We start from the raw sequence: 22024 nt of genomic DNA, 5'->3' as shown, positions 1-22024 counted from the left end.
GTGAACCTTTTTAAGCAGTCTCTAGGGCCTCAGTTATGGACATCCCTTTGTAGTTCTTCAGTCGCCAGGACCGATACGTGATTGTTGCATCATTAGTTTTCCAAGGCAGAATTGGTTATATCTTGTTTTTCTGATCTTGTGGCTGACAAACAGATTGTTTGTGTGGGGTACAGTGGTAGTGGTGAATGTGACATCTCCTGAGTACTCATCATTTTACAGTTGTCATAACAGCTTTGTTTTTCCCATACTACTGTAGAATGGCCTGTGATTAATGTTGAGTTTGATAAGTATGGAGATGATGGTCTATCTACAGTATATCACTGGCTGTCTGTCATAGTAGCGTTCCAATTTTCTTCCATTGTCTATGAATCTTTTTTCTAATAACTTCTTATATCAGACTGTCCAGGTTGTCAAACATCTGATATGGACCTTGTGTGTCTGTTAATATGTCTCTCTGTGGACGCTGTGTATTTATATTTGTCTGCCTATTAATGTTTCTATATACATGTTCAATATGTACGTATGTACTCTATTATTTTCCTCTTCCCCATTGCTTCATGTCTAATGTCCCTCTTTGATTGATTTCATTATATCCCTTTCTTTTTGTCTGTTTCACTCTTGCTTCCTCTCGTTTGCCTTTCTTTTCACTGTCTTTCATCCACGCTTCATGTCTTTCTCTCTGCATCTGGCTTCCAAGTCTTACACGCAACAGTGGTTTGACAGTTCCTCCAAATAAACTCACACAGAGATTGACTTATGCAATGTTGTATCAGTGATTGGTGGGCATCTCTCTGGACAGCCTCCCTCGTCCCTATGTTGCTATTTTTTTAGCTTCATTCACAGTGGCAGCAGGGGCACAAGATGTGGCTATCATGTTCTTACCATTTGCCCACAACAGCCCTGAAGGGAGAGAGCTGGAGAGAGATTTGACCCAATGTAACACCCTTCCCCTTATTCTCATCTCACTTGCCATGTATCCCTTCTCCCCTTTATCTGTCTACCAGGTCCTACACAAAAAGAGATAATGCAGATACAGAAAAATGGAAAAGGGTGGAAACAAGAGTAGTGACATTTTCTGGCATATCTGAAGGCGAGGTGGGCAAAGCAGGAGTGTGTTTTTAAATCAGCTATGCTAAACCAGCACTGTTCTTAACAGTGAACACACATTTTCCAGTGCCAGAATGACCCAATACAGACTAGTTTGATTGCCAGTTGTGGAGTTTCCCATCTCAAATCCTAACTCACATATGCTGGTTAGGGCAGGGCGATATGGGTATTTTATATAAAATGTTCAGTTGTGAGTCAAAGCCGCGTGTGAGGCGTTACAAGCACTTTTATTAAAACAGACTGTGTTCGGGACACTACTTTTTTCAGTGTCAGTGTTTTCTTTCAATCTTTTTTTGTCAGTTACAATTTTCTGTCAGGTTTTTGGTGTGGAGTGAGGGGATTTAAGGGGACGGGTAAAGGAGAGCATGATTTACATGTAATCTGCAGAGAAGGTCAGATTCTGGACCTACACTTCGCCCTGAAGGAGCTACGTTACACACATGAATTATTCTCAACCCAGTCATGTTTTTCTCCAAGAGGGAATAAATGTTCCTTTTGCGTTTAACTCGTATGTTGTTTAAGGATTGATTGCCTTTTTATCCATGAAGTAAACAAGCCTGTCTGTGCATAGGGAAGTCTCGGAGAGTAGTCGATTTTTTTCAAGCACTGCTCCGATCGGGCATCGGGCTGATTTACTGGCCCGATGTAACTTTTAACTGGCTCCGGGGCATCAGGAAATTCTGATTGTTGGACCCTGTTGTGAGTGAGTGAGTCGTGCAGGCACAGTGGGAGAGTGGGGGTGGGGTTACGCAGAGTGTAAGAAAGGAGAGACGCAAACACTGGCGTGGCTTTATGGAAGGAATGGGTTATGTAACGCAACATCACACCATATCGATAAAAAATGTATTGTCTTATCCCATATCTTGTTTGAAAATATATCCATATCAGTGTTTCCCCTAGAAAAGTTATTTTATCTTTATTTTTGACGAGAGCCCGGCTGGGGCCAGTCACAGACTGATGGCAGCATTAATGTAGAGCCCAATAGTTTCTGTGATAACACAATGATGGACAAAACTGCAAAATTGAGAATTTAAAAAAGCTATAAGACAGATTCAATAGGGCCCTACATTAAGTAGGTGCTAAAAAGCTAACTGGAGATTTCAAAATACAGTATGCCTACGTCTAAGTTTCCAATCGAGCCGCCCCACCGTGACTGTAGTTTAAAAAAACGTCTTAAAAATACATTAAACAATTATTCCCAGTGGCTTAGGCCCGGTAGGGGGCAACTTAGGCCCAGTGGGCCACCTGGCTTGCAATACACTGGGTGAAACCCTGCATATAATTTAATAAATTGATATACCGCCCAGCCGTAATTTTGGTACAAGCTTGTTCTTTCTTTAGTGCAGACACTAACAGTCTTACATTGGGGCAAAAATAACTGTGATTGGGATGTAGCGAGAGAATAAATGTTGTTTTTTTGGGAAAGTTGGCAAAATAATTAATGTTCATTAATTCTCATTTAAATCTTTTTGGTTTGGTTTGTTGATCCACTCTCCTTTTGAGTTAACTCTATTATATTCCCTCTCCCTGTTCCCTTCTTCTCAGTTGTTTTTCTGTCTTTGTTTTCCTTAATCTCTTTCTCTCGGAGTCTAGTCTGAAAGAAGCCTGGGAATAGATGGAGACATTAATATCAGCCCAATCATACTGAGCTTTTATTACAGTTCTGTGCTGCTGGATATTCATTGCGTTTTGTATAAGGGGAACAACTCTCACCTTTGTAATATTATCTGAACCAGAAAGGAGAGGACACTAGATTTTAATATTTGATTTTTTTTAGGCATTGACGGCTGTTGTGGCCTCCACCAAGAGATGGAATCATTTCATTTAGTAATATTTTTTATTTTTTATCTGTCTGACTATACACTACAGTTGAATTGAGATTGTATGTACTAGAGTGCTATGATTTTCCAGAGATGATATACATAATGTTTTCTTTCCCACTGGAGCTGCCTGCTCTTTCATCTTAACTTGATTTGGTCACATGGATGCACATCGTGCACTTAGAGGTTGTAATTAGTCAGACGTTATGGAAAAGCTTAAGACACACTGAGAATTATAGGAAAAATATTAAAGAGACATTTAACTGTTACTAAATTGACAGAATTTTAATTGTGAAAGTATTACATTATTTATAAATATCTTGAATAATTAGTGCATTCCAATATATCAAAATAACAGTTTTTTTTAACTCTGTTTTATAAACTTCATAAAGTTCATAAAGTTGACTTTTACCAGGAGCAAGTGTCAACATTAAGGTTGGGTACCGAAACTCGGTGCCAATAGGGAACCGGTGCCGACGTAAACGGTAGTAACAAGACCGAATAAGAACGAAAGTTTCGGTGCCTCATTTCGGTGCTCAACTTTACACTACACCTGACAGCATGTAACGTTAGCCTACCTTTAGCTAGCAGCTGGATTAATCACGGTTAAAATGCTGACAGCTAACGTTAAACAGTGTAAAGTGTGACTGTATTTCACTGTGGAGGACTTCAACAGCGGGATGTAACAGTCTGCGCAGCAGCTGCCGTTGTCGCAATTCATAGATATACAGTATGTTTATATGGTCGGAATTAAACAACACAGACGGTGCGTTCACTCGCAACTGCCGTTGTCGGAATTAAACAACACAGACGGTGCGTTCACTTGCAGCTGCCGTTGTCGAAATTAAACAACACAGATTTACTTAAAATAGGTAGCCTCGTGGTGCATTCACAGTAATTGTAAAATACCCTTTTCCCATCTGGGGTTCAACAGCAATTTACTGGTGAAATAAGTTATTGTTATAGTTATTACATTATTATTAAATCTTTAATTTTGACCATGGCCTTAGCAATAAACAAGTCACTGACTGTTGTTTACTACCCTTATTTTTTTTCTTCTTCTTTTTTTTTTAACTTTATTGAAAAGTACCGGTTCAGGCACCGTTTAGGCACCGGCACCGTTTTAAAAGTATCGATTTAGCACCGGAATCGAAAAAAAACCAAACGATACCCAACCCTAGTCAACATATACTTTATTTCTCTGAAAATATGCAAATGTGTATGGATATGTGTGTCTGTATGTTTGGCTGTGTCTTCATGAGTGTTCATAAACTTTGCGTTGACTCCCTGGTGACTGACGTTAACTGTAGATCTTGTTGGCATATTCAGTCTGGCCAGTCAACAGTAATAGAGAAGAGGACTTTAATCGAGATTTGTTGTGTGCTAGTGTGTGTCTATGCCTGTTTATGCTTGCATAAAACACAGTGTCTGAGTGAGGCAGATGGGAAGTAGAGGGCTGGGAAGAGAGAACCTGCACTTCACTTTTGACAAATGTTAATTTAATCAAGCTGTGTGTATGTTTGTGTGTCGCAATGTGCACACATTAATGCATGGGAGTATTTGCTAGACATGAGTCATGTTTCTTACATTTTCTTTATGACACCAACTCACAAGTGGAGTTGCTTTGGAAGTAATTCTCGAGGAGCAACAGAAGAGATTTGCAGATTTGCATGCAGATTTGTGTGTGCACTTGTTCAGAAATTATGGGCAAGATCGAATATTCCTGTGGTCCTGTGGCCGCTGAGAGTAACAGCTGAGCAATCAGATCTGTGTGCTTTATGCATGCATGTATGTGTCACGACTTTGTGCCGCATGGCTAAACATTTCACCCATGCAGGTAACTCAACAATGTGAGTTGTGAGATGAATTCAAAATGTTCACTAAACTGCAAAAATTATAGGTAACATCATGTCCACAGCTGTACACTCAGTTGACACTTTATTAGGTACCGGTACACCTGACTAATGTGGAACAGCCCTGCAATAAATCTAACCTTCCTGAAGGTTCTAATGTTTAGTTTTTGTTAAAACTGTTTTAGAGAGGCGTTGATTCAGCTTCATGATCATCTTGAAGCCTGTTGTTTGTGGTGCTATTGTGTAGTACTGAGAGGTGGTTTTACTATTTGAACTAGCCTTATTGATATGAATGGGGTATAAATATGAGGATTATGTCGGATTTATTATGGGGCTGTTGTATTTGTAGTTTTAGCGAGATTTGCCTTATAAGCTGGAAACTGTACCTACATATATATAAGATATTACAATCACATATTACATTTAGTTGTACGTGTTGATGATACAGATGCATTATTAAATAGACATTTTGCTGATTTCAATCCAGCTCTGTCATCTTTGTTTGGACAGTGTGTTAAGATCAACAGTGTGTGCCACAAAGGGAAGGCACACATTGTTCTTCTGATGTGCATCAATAGTGCATTTGAAAGTCTTTAAAAATGCCCTGTTCTCTTATTACAGTACCAACTGTACCTGTCTTTAAGCCTCTACAACACCATAACACCTCTTCTAATATTATGAGTAGTATCCAGTTTCATTCTTACTTTGCCACAAACTTGATTATGACTGACTGACTGTCTTTCTTTTTTTTTCTTATTTTATTTTCTTTTTTGTTTTTTGTTTTCTGCTTGTTTTTGTTGTCTGTTTCTGTTTTGTTAACTGTTGTGTCTAATTATGATTGTGCTGTATATTCAATTATTGTTAAGGACCCCCTCGAAAACGAGATGGTGCATCACAAGGGGTTACTCCTGATAAAGAAATTTTCAACATAAATGTTAGGGAGTAAATCCCAAAAAAATATGAAATCACATCCAAATGCTTTAACTATTTATACTGTATATGTAGATTTTTAAAAGTGCCAAGGTGAAGAGATTGTATTATTATGTCATCATTCATTATTATTTTATCTTACTTTATTACCAATAGTATTTACAGTATAATGTAATGTGTTTGACTGTTTGATTCCTTTATTGTTTTCATCATTACAGTCCATATGTCATACATTACATTGATGACTGAATCAATTATCCATTGTTGGCTAGACACATAGAAGTCTGACTTCTCAATGGCGTGGTTAACACCCTCATTTAAGAGCGGAGAGTTTCAATCTTGTCATTCAGAGTTGAATTATTTAAAAAAAGAGAGAGACTATTAGCAGCAAATTCTAGTGGAAATGCATTTCAAAGAGAACCCTGACAGCATGGGGGACAGATAACCGGGGTGACAAAGCAGGACATCACTGTAGTGATGTGCCTGACATGTTGAAAAGGCAGGTTGACAGTGACATGTAAAAAAGAAGGCTATGTTCGATGAAAAGCACACAAGGGATATTGGGGTCAGTACGGTGACATGGGTTCAGACATGCTCCAGCAGATCCACTCGAGCACTGGGCTATGACAGCAGTGGACAGGTGATACCATCTCAGCTTTTACTGCTTTGTGGCAGGACCTGTTATTGTCAGTCAATGGCAGTCTTCAGTTTCAACAAAGAGACAGATACAAGTTTAAAAATAAATCCCAGTTTTAATCAATTACATACATTTCAAACATGAGTCCAAATTGGGAAAAACGATAATCAATAATAAAGCAAATCCTTTTAGAGCAAGTTTTCTGAAGAGTTTAAACATAAATGAACAATATTTAATAAACAAATAATTAAACACACAGGACACAATCAGTGAATAGCAATACATACAGACCCAAATGAGCCGTATCACTATTAAGATTAAATATGCTTTACCACAGTATGGCAAATATATGACAAAAAGCTAATAGTATGTAATAAAAGGACTATTTGACATCTTCCAGTTTGCCTTTAGTCTTCCAAAGCCCTTTTCTAATGTTATAGCATGCTTGTTTTGGCTGTATGGCTTTTAAATTATTAATAACTTTACCTTGGGAAGTTGGAAAGTTTGAACAAGTAATGAATTTCCCTTTGAAAACGGAATCAATTAAATGAACTGTAGTATTGCTACACAAATGTGCTAGTAAGAAGTGTGTCATCATAACTTAATCGTTTGTGGTTGAGGAAATTTATATGCTCAAAAGCTTTAACCAACAGTCCCTATTGGCCAATTTGAAAATTTCAGCAAGTTTCCTTGGCAACCAGCTTGGGTACACTGCACCTTGGCACACCCTGAGCGTAACTGGCTGATGATATGCAAATTTAAAGTAAAAAAAAAAAAAAAAAAAGAAAGGCTGAGAGGCAGGATAAATATGTCCTGCGAAAAAAATCTGTGTAAAATGTAAACTGTAAGTTTGCAGTTTGTTTACAGACAGCATTGTGCAGCATGTCATGATGCTGTGGTCCTAGACGAGATAAATAAAGTGTATATTTAAAATCCAGTGTGTGTAAGAGAGACTGAGGCAGACAGAGAGATTGGCACAGAGATATATATAATACTAAATAATACCACATAGTTTGCTGATTTATCCACAATCCACTATAACTGAAGTTGCATACAGTGTACTAAAGCTATAGTGCATAGTTCCCAATGGGGCATTCTAAGTAATGTCAACAACATGACATGGCATCCACATGACGCAAGCCTTCGGTGATCACGCACCATTACCACCCCCCCTCCACGGAGTTGCTAGTAGCGTTTATCCTGTCAAATCAAGGAGGGCACGGAGGATTAAAAAAAACGAAAACATGATGGACTCTTCAGAAGAGGTAATTATCTTGCAATTTTTATGTCCTCTTTGTCTCCAAATCTGAACGCTGCTGTTGTCCTTTATCAGTGGTGAAGTAAAACGCGTCCCTTGAGCTGCTGCGTGCGAATTTCGCCGGACTACACCCTTTTGTGGAGCTGATAGGCTTAATTAGCTTTTTATCAACTCGTCTGGCAATGTAACGGACGTTCATTAAAATAAAATAGTCGCACACTATAGTTTTAACTAACTTACAGAAATATAGTTAGCCTAAAACTGACTGGATATTGTACTTGGTAACATAATGCGCTCAATGGTGTTTTTTGCCCCCAACTGCTCCTTCCAGGCAGCGCTGCAACCGCTGTCTTCAAGGCACCTAACCCTAACCTTAACCTTAACCTTAACCCTAACCCTAACCATAACCAGTGCCTCCCATTGGGGGCAAAAAAACACTGATAAACACATAATTTGCTTGTTGAACACGTAAAATTGGGCATCATTTTAGGTTTGTTTCAGGATCCCAGTCTTCCCATTCTTCCTGCTTATTGCTCACATCTGTATCCACGTTTGTCTTTATAAAAGCTCAGTTTTTTAATGTGGCAGCTTGTAAAATGAAGTTATGGGTTCTTTACATTGTCGGTATTGCATCCCACCACACAGCAGCTTTTAGGCATTTTTCTGTTGTTTGCTAAAGCAGATGGAAATGACAAAGATGCACCTTCATGCAATACAAGTCAATGGAGAGCAGAGAGTTGTTTTCCCTCCGTTGGGGGCGGGACTTAAATGCACTATGTCTCTATAGAGAAAATGGCAGAGAAGGCTGCTGAAGAATATCTTTGTAGGGTGGGTGATGGCGCAGTGAATATGACACATGCCTTTGGTGTGGGAGACCTGGGTTTGATTCCCACTGCGAAGCATCAGCCAATGTGTCCCTGAGCAAGACACTTAACCACTAGTATATACATATATAGCAATTGTAAGTCGCTTTGGATAAAAGCGTCAGCTAAATGACATGTAATGTAAACACCTGTTTCTAAGTATTTGTTGTTGTGTACTGTGCGTGCATTTTGGTGATCATGAAGTTTTCATATACCTTTTTTTTTTTTTTTTTTTGCAGTACAAACGAGACTAATGCTGAATGTGAAGTGGCTGCCAGTGGCCATTGACCGGAGATTACAGCCTGCTATATCTTTACAGATTCAGGTCCAGGGTTCTCTGCAGATGAAAGATAAGGTTCCTCTCAGCATTTAAAGCTTCTCAATTTGAAGCTAGAACCACAGATATATAATCTCTCCCTCTCTTCCTGGCTCACAGTGTCACTAATAACCCCCGGCTCTCTCTTGCTCTCTTTCTTTTTCTTACTAACTTTCTCAAAATGTACCCCGCTCCATCCTAATGAAGCCGGATAGATATCCCATGGCTGGTATGACTCATAAGGGAATACTCATGGTAAACTGTTAAGACCTGCAGCTAACCTGCTACTTAATTATATGCAACATTTGCCTGCAGACAGCATATGCAGAGTTGTAACTCTTATAAGATTCAAATCTGCAGGTCCATCATGACATTTGTGACCTAAATTCCAAATTATTTACTATCTCTGGTGTCAGGACGGTCCAAGGACAAGGTCCATATGGCCATCCTTACATACATTTTTGTGGAATTACAGCAAGTTTGGTTGTCTTCGTAGATAATAATCGATTTGCTGGTCATTGTCATCAACTGTCTTGTAAGATAAAATAGGCATTAAAATCCTTTTTTTCTTTTACTGAGATTCACGTTGTAGTGCTGCTATAGCACACAGACGATTACACACACACACACACACACACACACACACACACCTTAGCTTTCCAATCTGCTTTCCTTGACATGCCACTTCAACACAAATTAAACTCAACTATTCGTATCAAATGGACAGCATGAATCACGCACCATTGTCCATAATTAGGGAAAGTCCAGCCTCAGCATTTTCTGTGTTAATAGAGTGTGTAGTGTGTGTTCACAAAGTGTCTTTTAAGGTGTCTGAATCTTGATGGTAGCCCATTAATCCGAGTTAATCGAATCAATGCTGTTTTCCCCTCCTTGTCTCACGGGTAAAGTATGGTAATAGTTCAGATGTAAACCCTTGGGTGGTGTGTTCATTTGATGCTATGGGATTTGGAGATTGACTTGAAAGTCAACTGTGTATAGACCCGCAGTTAGTTTCCCATAGCCAGTAAGGCTTAAGATTAAAGCGAGAGGCTTGTTCATAGTATTTAACTGATAATACCCCATATCAAACAGATGTGTGTTAAGTGTAAAGTAGGGGTGTGCAAAAAAAATCTATTCAAATTAAAATCGAGATTCAAGCTCTACCGATTCAAAATCGATTCATAGTATTCCAAAAACCGATTCATATTTTTCTTTCTTCGTTTTCACACTATTGTCCTGAAATGACATTACTTCCGCATTCCCATAGATGGCGCTGCGTCGAATTCATATCGCCTGGGCACTCTTGTCATAATCAGAAGAGTAACGAGTGCAGCGGAATAGTTTAGTCGGCGCAAACAATGGCAAACCTCACAGAAAGAATTATTCAACCTGCTCCATCCTCATTGAACGTGAGAGTTTGGACACATTTCGGCTTTTATAACCTTGAGGGGAAGACGGAACTTGATAGGAATCATGCTATATGCAGGCTTTGCAAAGCGAAAGTTAAGTATTTTGGAAACATCACAATCTTGAGAACTCACATGGTACGACATCACCCAGAGATTAACATTAAAGACGTGGACGAACAACAACCTAAAGTACCGTGCCAGTCAACCAGTCTCCATCAGAGAGAGTGTTCTCAACTGCCAGAGACATCGTACCTGCACAGCGGAGCATGCTCACTCCGAAACACATAGACCAGCTTCTGTTTCTGCAAAAGAATGTACAGATTCCAGCCAGTGGTGGACTATGAACTGGTTACATACACACACACACACACACACACACACACACACATGCCTAAATGTGTATCCATTATGTGATTCTGACACATCACAAAAGTTCTGTTGAATGGAATGTAGTTGCCACAGTTCTAAAAAGAAAGGGCCTAATTTTGGGAAGTTCAATGTGCCCAGTCGAGTTCACATTTCAACAGTCAACCTGGTAGCTGAAGTACTCCTTAAACCACTTTTACAGTATTTTTTTGTTTGATCTGTGTACTATCTGCATTATCTACAGCAATTTAAAGCTAAATTTAAAAGCTCATTTTATTTAACAGTTTTATACTTGAAATAAATATATTTGAAAGCTGGCCAAAGCTTGGAACTTTTGCAGTTTTTAGTTGCAAAAGTTTTTATTTTTGTATGAAGACTAAAAAATAAAGTAATATCAAACTACATTTAATTTGTTGTGTTTCTTTTCTTTTAAATTGTATGTCTACTGCAATCACATGGGAAAAGTAACTACATTTACATACTGTGAATCGTTTTTTGAATCGAGAATCATTTTTTAATCGAAAATCGATATTGAGTCCAATCGTGAGCCTAAAAACCGCAATCGAATCAAATTGTGACATTTTCTGAATCGTACACCCCTACTGTAAAGAGTGAGCTCAGCTGAAGTATGTGGTTACCTAAAGGGGTCAGACTGTCTTTACAACAAATGTGTGTGGATGCTGACTATGATAGACACAAATGGAGACAAGCTGGGTTTATATTAGTTTGTCCGTAGCCAGATGTGTCCTCACGTGTTCAATTCTAACAGCAATCTTTCATGGTTGACTTGATGAATGCAGCTGATAAGAAAAAGATGGCTGTTGTTTGTTCGCACCAGAGGTGTCTAAACATATTTCACTGAAGCAAGAAGTTTGCTTTCTAGGACATTTAACTTGAAATTGGTTTCAATATGCTGAATTAAATGTTCTTTGATATTAATTTTCAATTAATTTCAACTGTTGCTGAGTGAAAGACCATGCATTAAGACCTTCAAATTGTTCTGGTCACAGCAGCAGTTTGACTCAACCAAACTTAAAAAGAAAGAAGAAAAAAAAAGAAACCCAGTGAAAAATGGAAATGTTTGACATATGGGCTACCTAGAAACTGCCAAAGATGCGTATAAATAAAAGTAGCTTTTGCCTTTTCAGCACTTGCTTAAAAAAGTGAGATGTGAATGAGAAAGATTTGGCAGTGATCCATTGCTCAGCTCTTCAGCATATATCTAACTAGGCTAAACAAAGAGGAAATGACTTGTGCAAGATATTGGCACACCACACTTCAGTGACTGTGCCTGCATTCTACACACCAGTAAACACCTAACAAACGTAAGTTTGGGACGGTGTAACTTTTAATTGCACCGCCACAAACTGTGACTGATTTCCATTCTCCATTCTCATTTATCACTTTGTGTAAGGAGCTCAGTTTGTCAGACAATGACTGTTTTGCCACTTCACACACTTGTTGTGACAAATTTCATCAGCAAATTGCCCAACAAACTAATAGCCAACACATTTTATTAAAGAAAACGTAATGCGTCCAGTAAATGTTTTAGTCACAGCATGAACTATTACGAAACCTTTCCTTAATAGAGCTGGCTATCTTGAGCATTAATTACTGCTGTTGCCAATGAATAGGCTTCTTAATTCTGTCTTGTGTGTGCATTGTTGTGACACATCTTTATGATGTGAAATTGCATGCCAGGTGCCCTGTATTACAGTGAATGTAATGTGTAGCCTGATGCCACTGATGTCATGTTTAATATCACATGGTGTTTGTCTTCTGCTACACTCTTATGCTGGTCTGACAAGAGTGTAAGATGAGCTCTTCCTGGCTTTAAGAATAGGCATGTTGAACATTTCATCACTGAATCTCATTAGAAAACACACCTTTGGATGGAAAGACTTTAAAGCTGTAGAACTGCTACTGTAATGTAATTAGAAACAGGCAGAGGTGGATACAGAGGGTTATATTTGAATGCCTGTTAGATCTAACATCTTGGTTAGTAGCATATTGAGATAAACATATTGTAGAGAGAAAGAGATGCAGAAAGAAGCAGAGATAAATAGACTAAGTAAGGGGAAGGTTAAAGGACACAGTAAGTGAGTCATCTACAAATCAGGCACTAACATTTGCTACATCTTGCTGCTCATCTATTATAAAGTGCTGCTTTAACTGTGCTATGAAATATGGAGGGGTAAAAGATGAAACAGTATTAGTAAAAATCCCTGTTGCTGAGTCTACTCCTACAGGATCCTCAGATTGAGAAACATATGCACCTGCTGTCATCTTGGAGTCTGGCCAAACAGAAGGAATATCAAAGAGCAGAGAGCCAGGGGAGGATACCTGGAGAAGACAGAGGCAGTTCATTTAGTCTGTCTGTCAGATAAACCCAAGCTTGTCTATAGTTGATTGCAAGCACAGTGAGAATGCATACGCACATACAGCAGTATCTGGTGGCAGAACACTCTTAAACTCATCGGCTATATGATACAGTTTATAAGTGAACAAACACATGTTAGCTTGATCTGTATTATTCCTTAGGGCATCGGTTAGGACTCTTTGCTCTTCCCCCATCCAGTAGGAGGCTCAGCACTGTTAATTAGTGCATATGTCATCTGGGCAGCGAAAGCCAGAGGTTCTGGGAGATGGAGACAGGGCTGTGTGAGAGTCCACACTCCATCATCTCAGCACTTCTCTCTTCTTTCATTTCAGTTCACCACTAGGCTTCTCTCTCTTTTCTCTTCTCAGCCAATGCATCACTTCTTGCTAAAAGGCAACAACAATGCCCTGTCTCTTTCTATTGTGACTGGATGCCATCTGCACCTTTAGAGATCCTATAGTCATTTCCTGCTCCATGCATCATCCTTGCTTGCATAATCACGAACAAACACACACAAACAACACATCTTAATTAGTTAGGCACCTTTGGGCCATGTTTTGAATTCAGATGTAGAATGATGTAATATGTGTTTGTTTCCACTTAGTCAACCTGTTTGCACTGACTTGAACTTGTGTTCACACTGGCTTGTGTTTTTTTATTTCCCACTCAACCCATAGCCTTAACCTGCTTAAAATTCTAGTATAATGCATTTTGCCTAATTTCTGTGGCATTTCAAAACAGAATACAGTATACTAATTGTGTTCATTAATGTGCATGCAGAACTTCAGGCCATACTTGTTAATTAGTAAGTGCAACTAGTGAAGAACTAATGCTGTTTTGCATTAGTGTAGTTCTTCACATCTCGTCTTTAGATACATACCTGCAATGTCAACTGGGTAGGTAGGCACAGAGTTGCCCCTTGCTTATACTGCAGGTGTGCTCTTCTGTCAACAGACTGTAGAATTGTAAGAATTATTTGGGATTCTGAAAGGCATAGAGATTAACACTTTCAAACTAGGTTAGCTCTACCCTCCAAATGCCCAATGATCGGTCTAGCTTCAGGCCATGTAACAATGTGACAAAGTAAAAAGAAAATGCAGCCTTCTCTGTCTTCCTTCACATTTCCCTTGTCCATTGTCCCACCGTGCTTCACAAGTGTGACCTACAGTTTGTGTCTCATCTCCTCCCTCAAGCCCCTACTCTCCTGTCCAATCATCGTTCACTTATGTCTCTAATTTACAGACAAAAGATCACGGCTTGGCCCTTGATTAAAGAGTGTGGAGACGTGAGGGAGACCGGAGAGAAGAATGTTATACCCCCGGGTGTCTGATCTCAACCAGTGTGTGAATGAGTTTGACAGGAAGGGTCACCGATAAACACACAAGGCCACACTGGCTGCACATGTAAACAAATACAACCAACACATTCAGTTTGGCAGAAGAACATATTTCAGCATGTACAGTATGAACAATTGCATCTTAATTGTCGTGACCAGCCACATCTCCTCACTTGACTCTCTTTCCACTGAAACATATTCATGCTGCAGTATCTTATTCTTCTACTCTAATATACCTGTACTCTTATCTTATAGTAAAACAATTCTTCAGGTCTCCATGGCTCTTATCTCTTTTCATCCTCTTCCAAGATCATTTTAGTGTTAAAGGAGTGTTACAGTACCAAGGCGGTATGGCTCGGACGAATTCAAGCTTGTTCTAGTCATTATACCTGTACATTTCTGGATTAAACAACATTTAAACATTAAAGTGTATTTAATGTTTATCTGCAGATTATCTGCAGATTATTTCTCGATTGATTATTTACTCTATGAAACGTCAAAAAGTAGTAAAAAACGGCCACACAAGTTTTAAATGTCTTGTTTTGCCTGACCAACAGTCCAAAGATATTTCATTTACCATCACATTCGACAGAGAAAGCAGCAAGTGAACCAGCTAATTTCTGCCATTTCTGCTTGAAACATGACTGAAACTAATATTTGATTATTATTATTATTTCAATCAGCTAATTGATTAATCAATTGATAATTTCATCTCTAAAAGAAACTGTCCATAGTATGTGTGCAAAGGCCTACATACCTTAATATGATCAAAGATTAACACAGGACAACATTCAGAATGAGAACCAGTTCTCAGAACAAGGTGTATGTACGACACCTCAGCACTTACCTGATTCTCCTGTTGTGTCAGTTTTCTTTTTATGCGTCCGCACTGTGACGGAGGCATTATATTTTCGGGTTTTCCGTCCAGGATATCTCTGGAACACCTTGAGGGGATTTAATTTAATTTAATTAAAAATGTCCTCTTGGACTCAAGTACAAACTGAAATGAATTTGGTGGTCAAAGTTCAAGGTCACTGTGGCATTACAAAACATGTTTTGGGGCAGAATGCAAGAATTTCTTAATTATGACAACATTTCACACAAATGTCCAATAGGATAAAATGATGAAGGGATGACATTTGATATCCAAAAGGTCAAAGGTCAACTTCACTGCGACATCATAATTTAACTTGTATTTATAAAAAGTCTGACATACTCAACCTAAAATATCAATAGATGTGGCTATCCTTGTTACAAATCCATACATTGCCTTTCCAGGTCTGGTGTAGGTAGTGTGGAAATACTGTATTACCATATGAGATAAGTTATGACTGTTAGTCTGTTGTCTGTTTAATTATTTTGATATCAAAGTCCCCCCAGTTTCTAAGAGCTAGAAAAGTGGAACAATTAGAAAACTTATTTTGTGGAAATAAATGTCATTGACAATACATTTCCACATTATATTCATACCACCTAATGCTTTGCAAATGTTGCTGTGATTGTGCAGTCAAAACAGAGCCCCTTGATAGAAGAGCAGACAGATACACACATACACAATTGCATACTCAAAGCAAACTCTCCTAGCTATTTTTCACTATTTTGGTCTCTCTCTCTTTCTCTCTCTCTCTCTATTTCTCTCTCTCTCTCTGGTTAAGTCACTCCATTTGTTTTTCTTCTTTCTAATGCGTTCACACTCTTTCTTTCTCTCTCATGCTTTAAATTTTATATTCAGTCTGGCTGGCTCTGCATTGCGGTTCAATGGCACTACTCAGGAAAAAGAGCAAATCATTCATAGGCTTTATTTAGACCTATAGGACACTTTGAGGGAAGACACTTGTTTTCAATGGCACCAAGAAACCTCAGTAAAACCGTAAAAGACCTGTCCATTCATTCCATTGTGAGGGCCCGTGCGTGTGTGGAGCACAGCAGCAAAATATAATGAAATGGAGAACGCAGAGACAAGAAAGAGAGAGATTTAAAATTTCAATTACCGTCAATTACCTGTGGCAATCTTCTCTTTATTAACAACTCCGTCCACAATAACAATCACTATTAAACCTTAAGAAACTGCAAACTTAGTTTTGCTTTCATTGGATAATGAACACATTGGGTATGCCAGTCAAACACAAGGTGCAAATTGTGAAGGCAGCAGTACAATAGCTCATGTAAAGGCCAAGCATTTTACTTAATCACTGTAACATACATGCTACTCTAAATGCAAAAATATGTCCCTTAGGATCATCATACAGTACCTGTGTAAAAACAATACTTAATGAGTTGCATTCACATATTAAGCACTTGTGTGCACTGAAAATGACATAAAAAGTCGATAATTTGTCTTGCTCTTCCAGAACTACGTTGTACATAATTATAGTGTACGATAAGGCAGTGGTTGTTGTGTTCCTGCATTGAGTCTCTGCCTAACGATCCTGCACACTCACAGTGATTAGAGTTTGTTAAAGTCATCAAACGCCATATACTCATAAGAATGTATAAAAAGTTTAAGTTGTTCTGCCCTATCTGTGCAACAAATAAACAGTCAGGGTGCTGTCAGTAATGTTGAATCAATCAACTATAATTGTGCAATCTAACAATTCCTCTTGATTTAAAAATTATTGATGAGCTTGTCCTTAATGCAGTAATTACAGTCATTGGTTTTAGTACTAAGAACCAACGTAGTTCTTTTATGAACCTTCAATAAGGGTTATGCCCTTAAATGAAAGTTTTACTACTATTGCTTCTTTGATTACCTAAACAGTGTCAGCACTGCACAAATACACACACAGATTCAAAGACCCACATTCACATAAACGTACATCTTTTGCTGCCACCTTGAGAACTAAAATCAAGGTTATTTTTCACAACAGAGCAACTAAACATGTGGCTGATAAGAAAAATAAAACGGTACCCTATAGAGTCTGGCCACTTTCACAGTTATAGATGTGTGGTTGAAAATGCTATCACACGTACATCTTGTATGATGTATTTTCATTGAAAGATGACAGTTAGAGAACCCAACGCATACACTAGAGGTGATTAAAATACATTTGGAAAAAATAAATCACAGGAATATTTCTCTGACTGACATAACATCACTGGCTCTAAAATGATTTTTTCCTGTATGTTAACTTTACCCTCAAGAAACAATTGCCCCCACATTCAGTTCTATTGAATTACACCATTGAATGGCCAAGACCTGTAACTTACATACAGTATGTTAACCCAGTAGGACTGTGTCATTTTTAGTATTTCAGCAATGGAGATAGCAATGGAGGACTAAGAGTGTGCATGTCTTCTCTCTAAACCGACAACATGATTTGACTGACTGGTTGTTCTCTGAAAGTATACAAATAAAACCTGTGACTTGACACTCTGCCCAATGTTTTTGTATTTTTATTTATTTATTTATATTTAGTATGCTTTTAACCAGAAGGAAAACCTTTGCAGCAAATATGCCTTAAAAATGTATTTTTGCCTGCTGGTCAACAGTCAATATTTTATTAGTGTCTATTTTTTTTAAATAATGTATAGGAATATAGTTTTGTATTACATCATCACAGACACATGTAGAATTCTTTCATTCTTACTTTTTTCTCCTGCACAGTGCCCAGACTGACAAATTATGGAGATATTAGGTTTTGTTCATCATATCCAGTATTAAAAAAATAAATAATTAAAACTCTGTCACAGCTTACTCTCCACAGTGGCATTTAATTATCTTTTGTATGTATCAGTTTTCATTTTTGTAATTACTTAGTCACTCTTGAAAATGACTTTGGTAGCTCTGAATGTTTTTGATAGAGTTTGATTTCTAAGTCCTACACAGAGCTATAGTAATAAGATACAAAGACAATTTGCCATGAGTGAGCTTGTTTTATGGGTATGGGTTGCTTTTATTTCTGAGATTAACTTTTTAAGCGTCGCCAATTTTGTAGTGGCAAACGTAGTGAGAAATTATTGATTAAATATTCTTCTTTGAAGTTACAGATGTGTGTATTTGTTTTTGTGGCTGTGCTTATTCATTGCTGTGTGGATGTGTGTAGATGGTAAGATCTCACTCACAATGTTTCGACAAAACGGCCTTCTTAATCCTTTAGTCTCTCCAACCCTCCACCGTCTTAGTGTAATTAAAAAGGCAACGATTCTCAAGTGAAGATGCAGCTTTTCAAAGCTATGTTTGATGTTAGTTTGTTAGCATCTTCCTATCGCTTGTGTTGCCCAGGTTTTCAAGTCGACATTAAAAGTACATAAGTTACGCTACAAAACACTGTTTTGGTGGATTGATCCCACTTTTCGGATAGGGAAAAATTGCCACTATCAAGGTAAACATCATTCTAAGAGATTACTAAAACGGTAGTGTTGGAAAGCAAACAGTAGGTCATTATATAACACATCACAGGCAAATCTACAAAACAAACTATTTGAAAAACACATTATCTGATTATCATCAGAAGCCTAGTGATACTGATGTCCAAAATTGGGGCTGAAAGAGTTATAATATTGAGCTGCTTAATACCACAACACTTTTTTTTCTATTCTAAAAACTTAACAGTGCAACAGTTGCCTAGAGTATATAGGCAATTTTGTAGAATTTACACTGCAACCAGGCCTACTCAGGTAAAGAACTAGCCGAATCAGATGCTTCTCAACCTCATCAGTGAATGTTTAGACGATAACATGATAGCTGGCTCTATAAACGCCATCCTTATCTACTACCTGTATGAAGGAGGAAACTGTTGATCATCTGCTGCCTTTTTTTAGTAAGTAGATAGTAAATAGGGCAGTGGTACCGCCAAGTCCCACCCATACACCCACCCAATCAATCACGAGTCATTCTCAGCTGTCAATCAAGACGTTTCACCCCACCAAACTTATCAGAAAGATGGGCTCTTGAACATCATACAACAATATCATCATAAGCATGATAAGAACTACCTTAAATGATGGAAATTATCTTTATGAAATGTATTTTTTGTGTACTTTTTTAGTTTGGCCCATGTTTTATCCAAGGTGGGGGCAGGGTCTATGACTTATACTGCAGCCATGCAGTCACCAGGGGGTGATCAAGAGGTTTTGGCTTCACTTTTGGGGAGCTGTCAAGCCATCCATCTTCATGTACAGTCTATGCTATATGAGGTAGCTAGACCCTCCTTCAGTGCGCTTTGGAGGAGGGTCTGGCAAAGCGAGACTACATATTTTCCAGCTTAACTTTCAAAGCATTAGTAATGCACACTCACATGTAATTTATGCTGCTGAAAAAAGGGTGTCAGAAGAGTGTTGAAAAAAAACATATTGCGGTTTTGTTTACTTTAGTATGGTAACTACTTTAGCACTGGCTTTCAGGATAACCTTTTGTGAAAAGTAATGGATAATGGTAAAATGCTACCATACCTATGTAAATACGTTATTATAATAAAAGGTCTAGCTGCCCACCCGGGCATGACATTGGAAGTTCAATACATTCCTCTTTAGTAAAAGAGGTCTGATTGAATATTCTAGCACGTTTTTCAGCACGGAAATGTTATATTCATTTGACTTTGCAAAATATCACTCTTCAGTATCGTGGTTTTACTTAACTTAAGTGCAATATGTGATATTTAAAAAAAAATGGCATGTGCTTAACCTTCTCTCCTCTTTTCCTCTTGTCTTTGCAGAAATGTATGAAATTCAATGTGGATGCTCCTATCTGGCTGTCAAAGCAGCGGATCCTGTGTACTCTCAACCAGAGCCTGAAGGATGTACTCAACTATGGCCTATTCCAGCCAGCCTACAACGGCAAGGCTGGCAAGTTTCTGGATGAGGAGAGACAGCTAAGGGAATACCCCTTCCCATCCATCGCTCCTGTACCTTACCTGGAGGTAGGTATGGATCATGTGTATGTATGAGGCTTTAGGGAGAGTTAGCAGGATAGAGCAAGAGGTGGAAAAAGAGGTGATACATGCCACCACACCATAGATACACTCTCTGTATGTACACTATCATCCTCCGATTAATGATTATAGGGGTGGGGGGGGAATAAATTCACATAAGAATTGTTATTTTTAACTTTTACAATTATGAATTTCAATTATTCCGAAACTCAAAAATGTGTGTCATTGATAAAGTTACCTTGATGGAATGAGAAAGGCAGGACCTACTGTAGTCTGGCTTAACGGATGTACATTGCAGGGATAAAGCCTGACATAGATATCCCTCCCCTTTAGCTATTTCCGCTATCTAGTTTGCACGGGCACCGTCGCTGCATCCGGGGCTTAGCACCACCGAGGTTGGTTGTGATTTGTTAAGAAATACAAACAAGCCAGAGTGATTTTTTTCTCCATCCCAGAATAGATTAGCAGTGTATCCAGATCATACTTGACTGACTGTTGCGTGTCTTTTGGATTTATTGTATTAATAATTAGCTTTGCAAGATATTGGTGAAGTATTGAATGAATACTATGCAACATTCACTTGGTTTGCCCAGTTAGTAATCCAGCCTTAGAAAAAGAGAGAGAGACTTAACAGATGTACAAATAATGTAGGCGGGAACTTGCTTAAATCATGTCAAATTACTATATAACAACAACATGAGGGTATTTGCGGCCCCCCAATATTCAACAACTATTTCATTATTGACCACCACTGTAGTGGTGCCTCAGGTCATTTTGTTTATATAGACTAAACACATTATGCCTGTTGTCTGTCAACCATCTTATGAGCTTGTTATTGAATCTGCTGTAGTTGTTTTGAAGTTGTCTGTGTGTCATAGGCACACACATGCAGGTTCATGCAGCATGTTGGTGTGGGTATGTGCATCGTTGTGCACGCAGTGTAAGCTTTTTCTTTCATGTGTCAGTTAAATCTAGCAGCAATAATACCATGCTCAATGACAGTGTGTTGTCTGCAGTGGCTGTCATCTCTTGGAGCTAATTGTTGTGCTTGTCCATCAAGGTTTTTGATCTAGAAATGCAGGCGTATAAAGATGTGTTGCTTTACAAACGCTGATGTAAAGAGTCCAGGTGGTTTTCTGACTGGCGGTATTAGTTTCTACTAGTTTTATGATGATGTGTGAAGAGATAAAGAGCATAATACAGATTTACTTTTTACCTTGAGCCTCAGTTTAATGGCAATCTCTGATGCTTTGGGAGATACTGCAGTTATTTTTAATTATATTATTACTTATGATAGTCCCAGATGGCTTTGTAAATTGTAATATATCTCTTTAATTAAAAATACTTTACCATGTTTTCAACAAACTAAACTCAAATTAAACTGTTTACATGAATAATTTCCTTGTTCAATCTGTTTCACCTCTAACTTTAAATCTATGGTTGAACTTGCAAAGGCTTACAATTTAACAGAATAAGTGTGGTGCTCCGATCAGTTTGTGTGTTTGTGTGTGTGTATGTATGTGCGCGAGTGTCTGCTACTACTCTGTCGGGGTACTGTGTGTGTCATTGATTGACCAGCAGTTATTCCCTGAGGCCTGTGGTGTGTAGAGATGATTGACAGGTTTGGATTAGGAGCTCAAAACCGCTCTGCTCCGTTGTGGATTTACCCTGGTGAACACCACACATCGGTGTAGAACCAGACGTGCACACACACACAAACACACACACACACACACACACACACACACACACACACACACAGAAATGAAACATTGCGAGTACTGGGCAGTGAAAGTTATTACAGGCTGTTAGTGTTCAGTGAAACCTATCTATTAAGCAGCTTGCAACAGACCTACTAAATGATCTGGATTTTAACATG

The 22024-nt window shown here is 38.4% G+C and overlaps 1 protein-coding gene across 1 annotated transcript in view; it reads left to right on the top strand.

The window, feature by feature from the left end:
- shank3a (SH3 and multiple ankyrin repeat domains 3a) overlaps nucleotides 1-22024 on the top strand; it is a 188671-nt gene that overhangs the window by 46550 nt on the left and 120097 nt on the right. The window contains exon 4 of the mRNA XM_028585066.1: nucleotides 19930-20133. Coding sequence (XP_028440867.1) covers nucleotides 19930-20133 — 204 coding nt within the window. The remainder of the gene's footprint in view (nucleotides 1-19929; nucleotides 20134-22024) is intronic.

This window comes from Perca flavescens, chromosome 8, assembly GCF_004354835.1.
Source record: "Perca flavescens isolate YP-PL-M2 chromosome 8, PFLA_1.0, whole genome shotgun sequence".
Lineage (NCBI taxonomy): Eukaryota > Metazoa > Chordata > Actinopteri > Perciformes > Percidae > Perca > Perca flavescens.
Note: the sequence above shows the minus strand (reverse complement) of the source record. Positions and strands in the feature narration are given on the sequence as shown.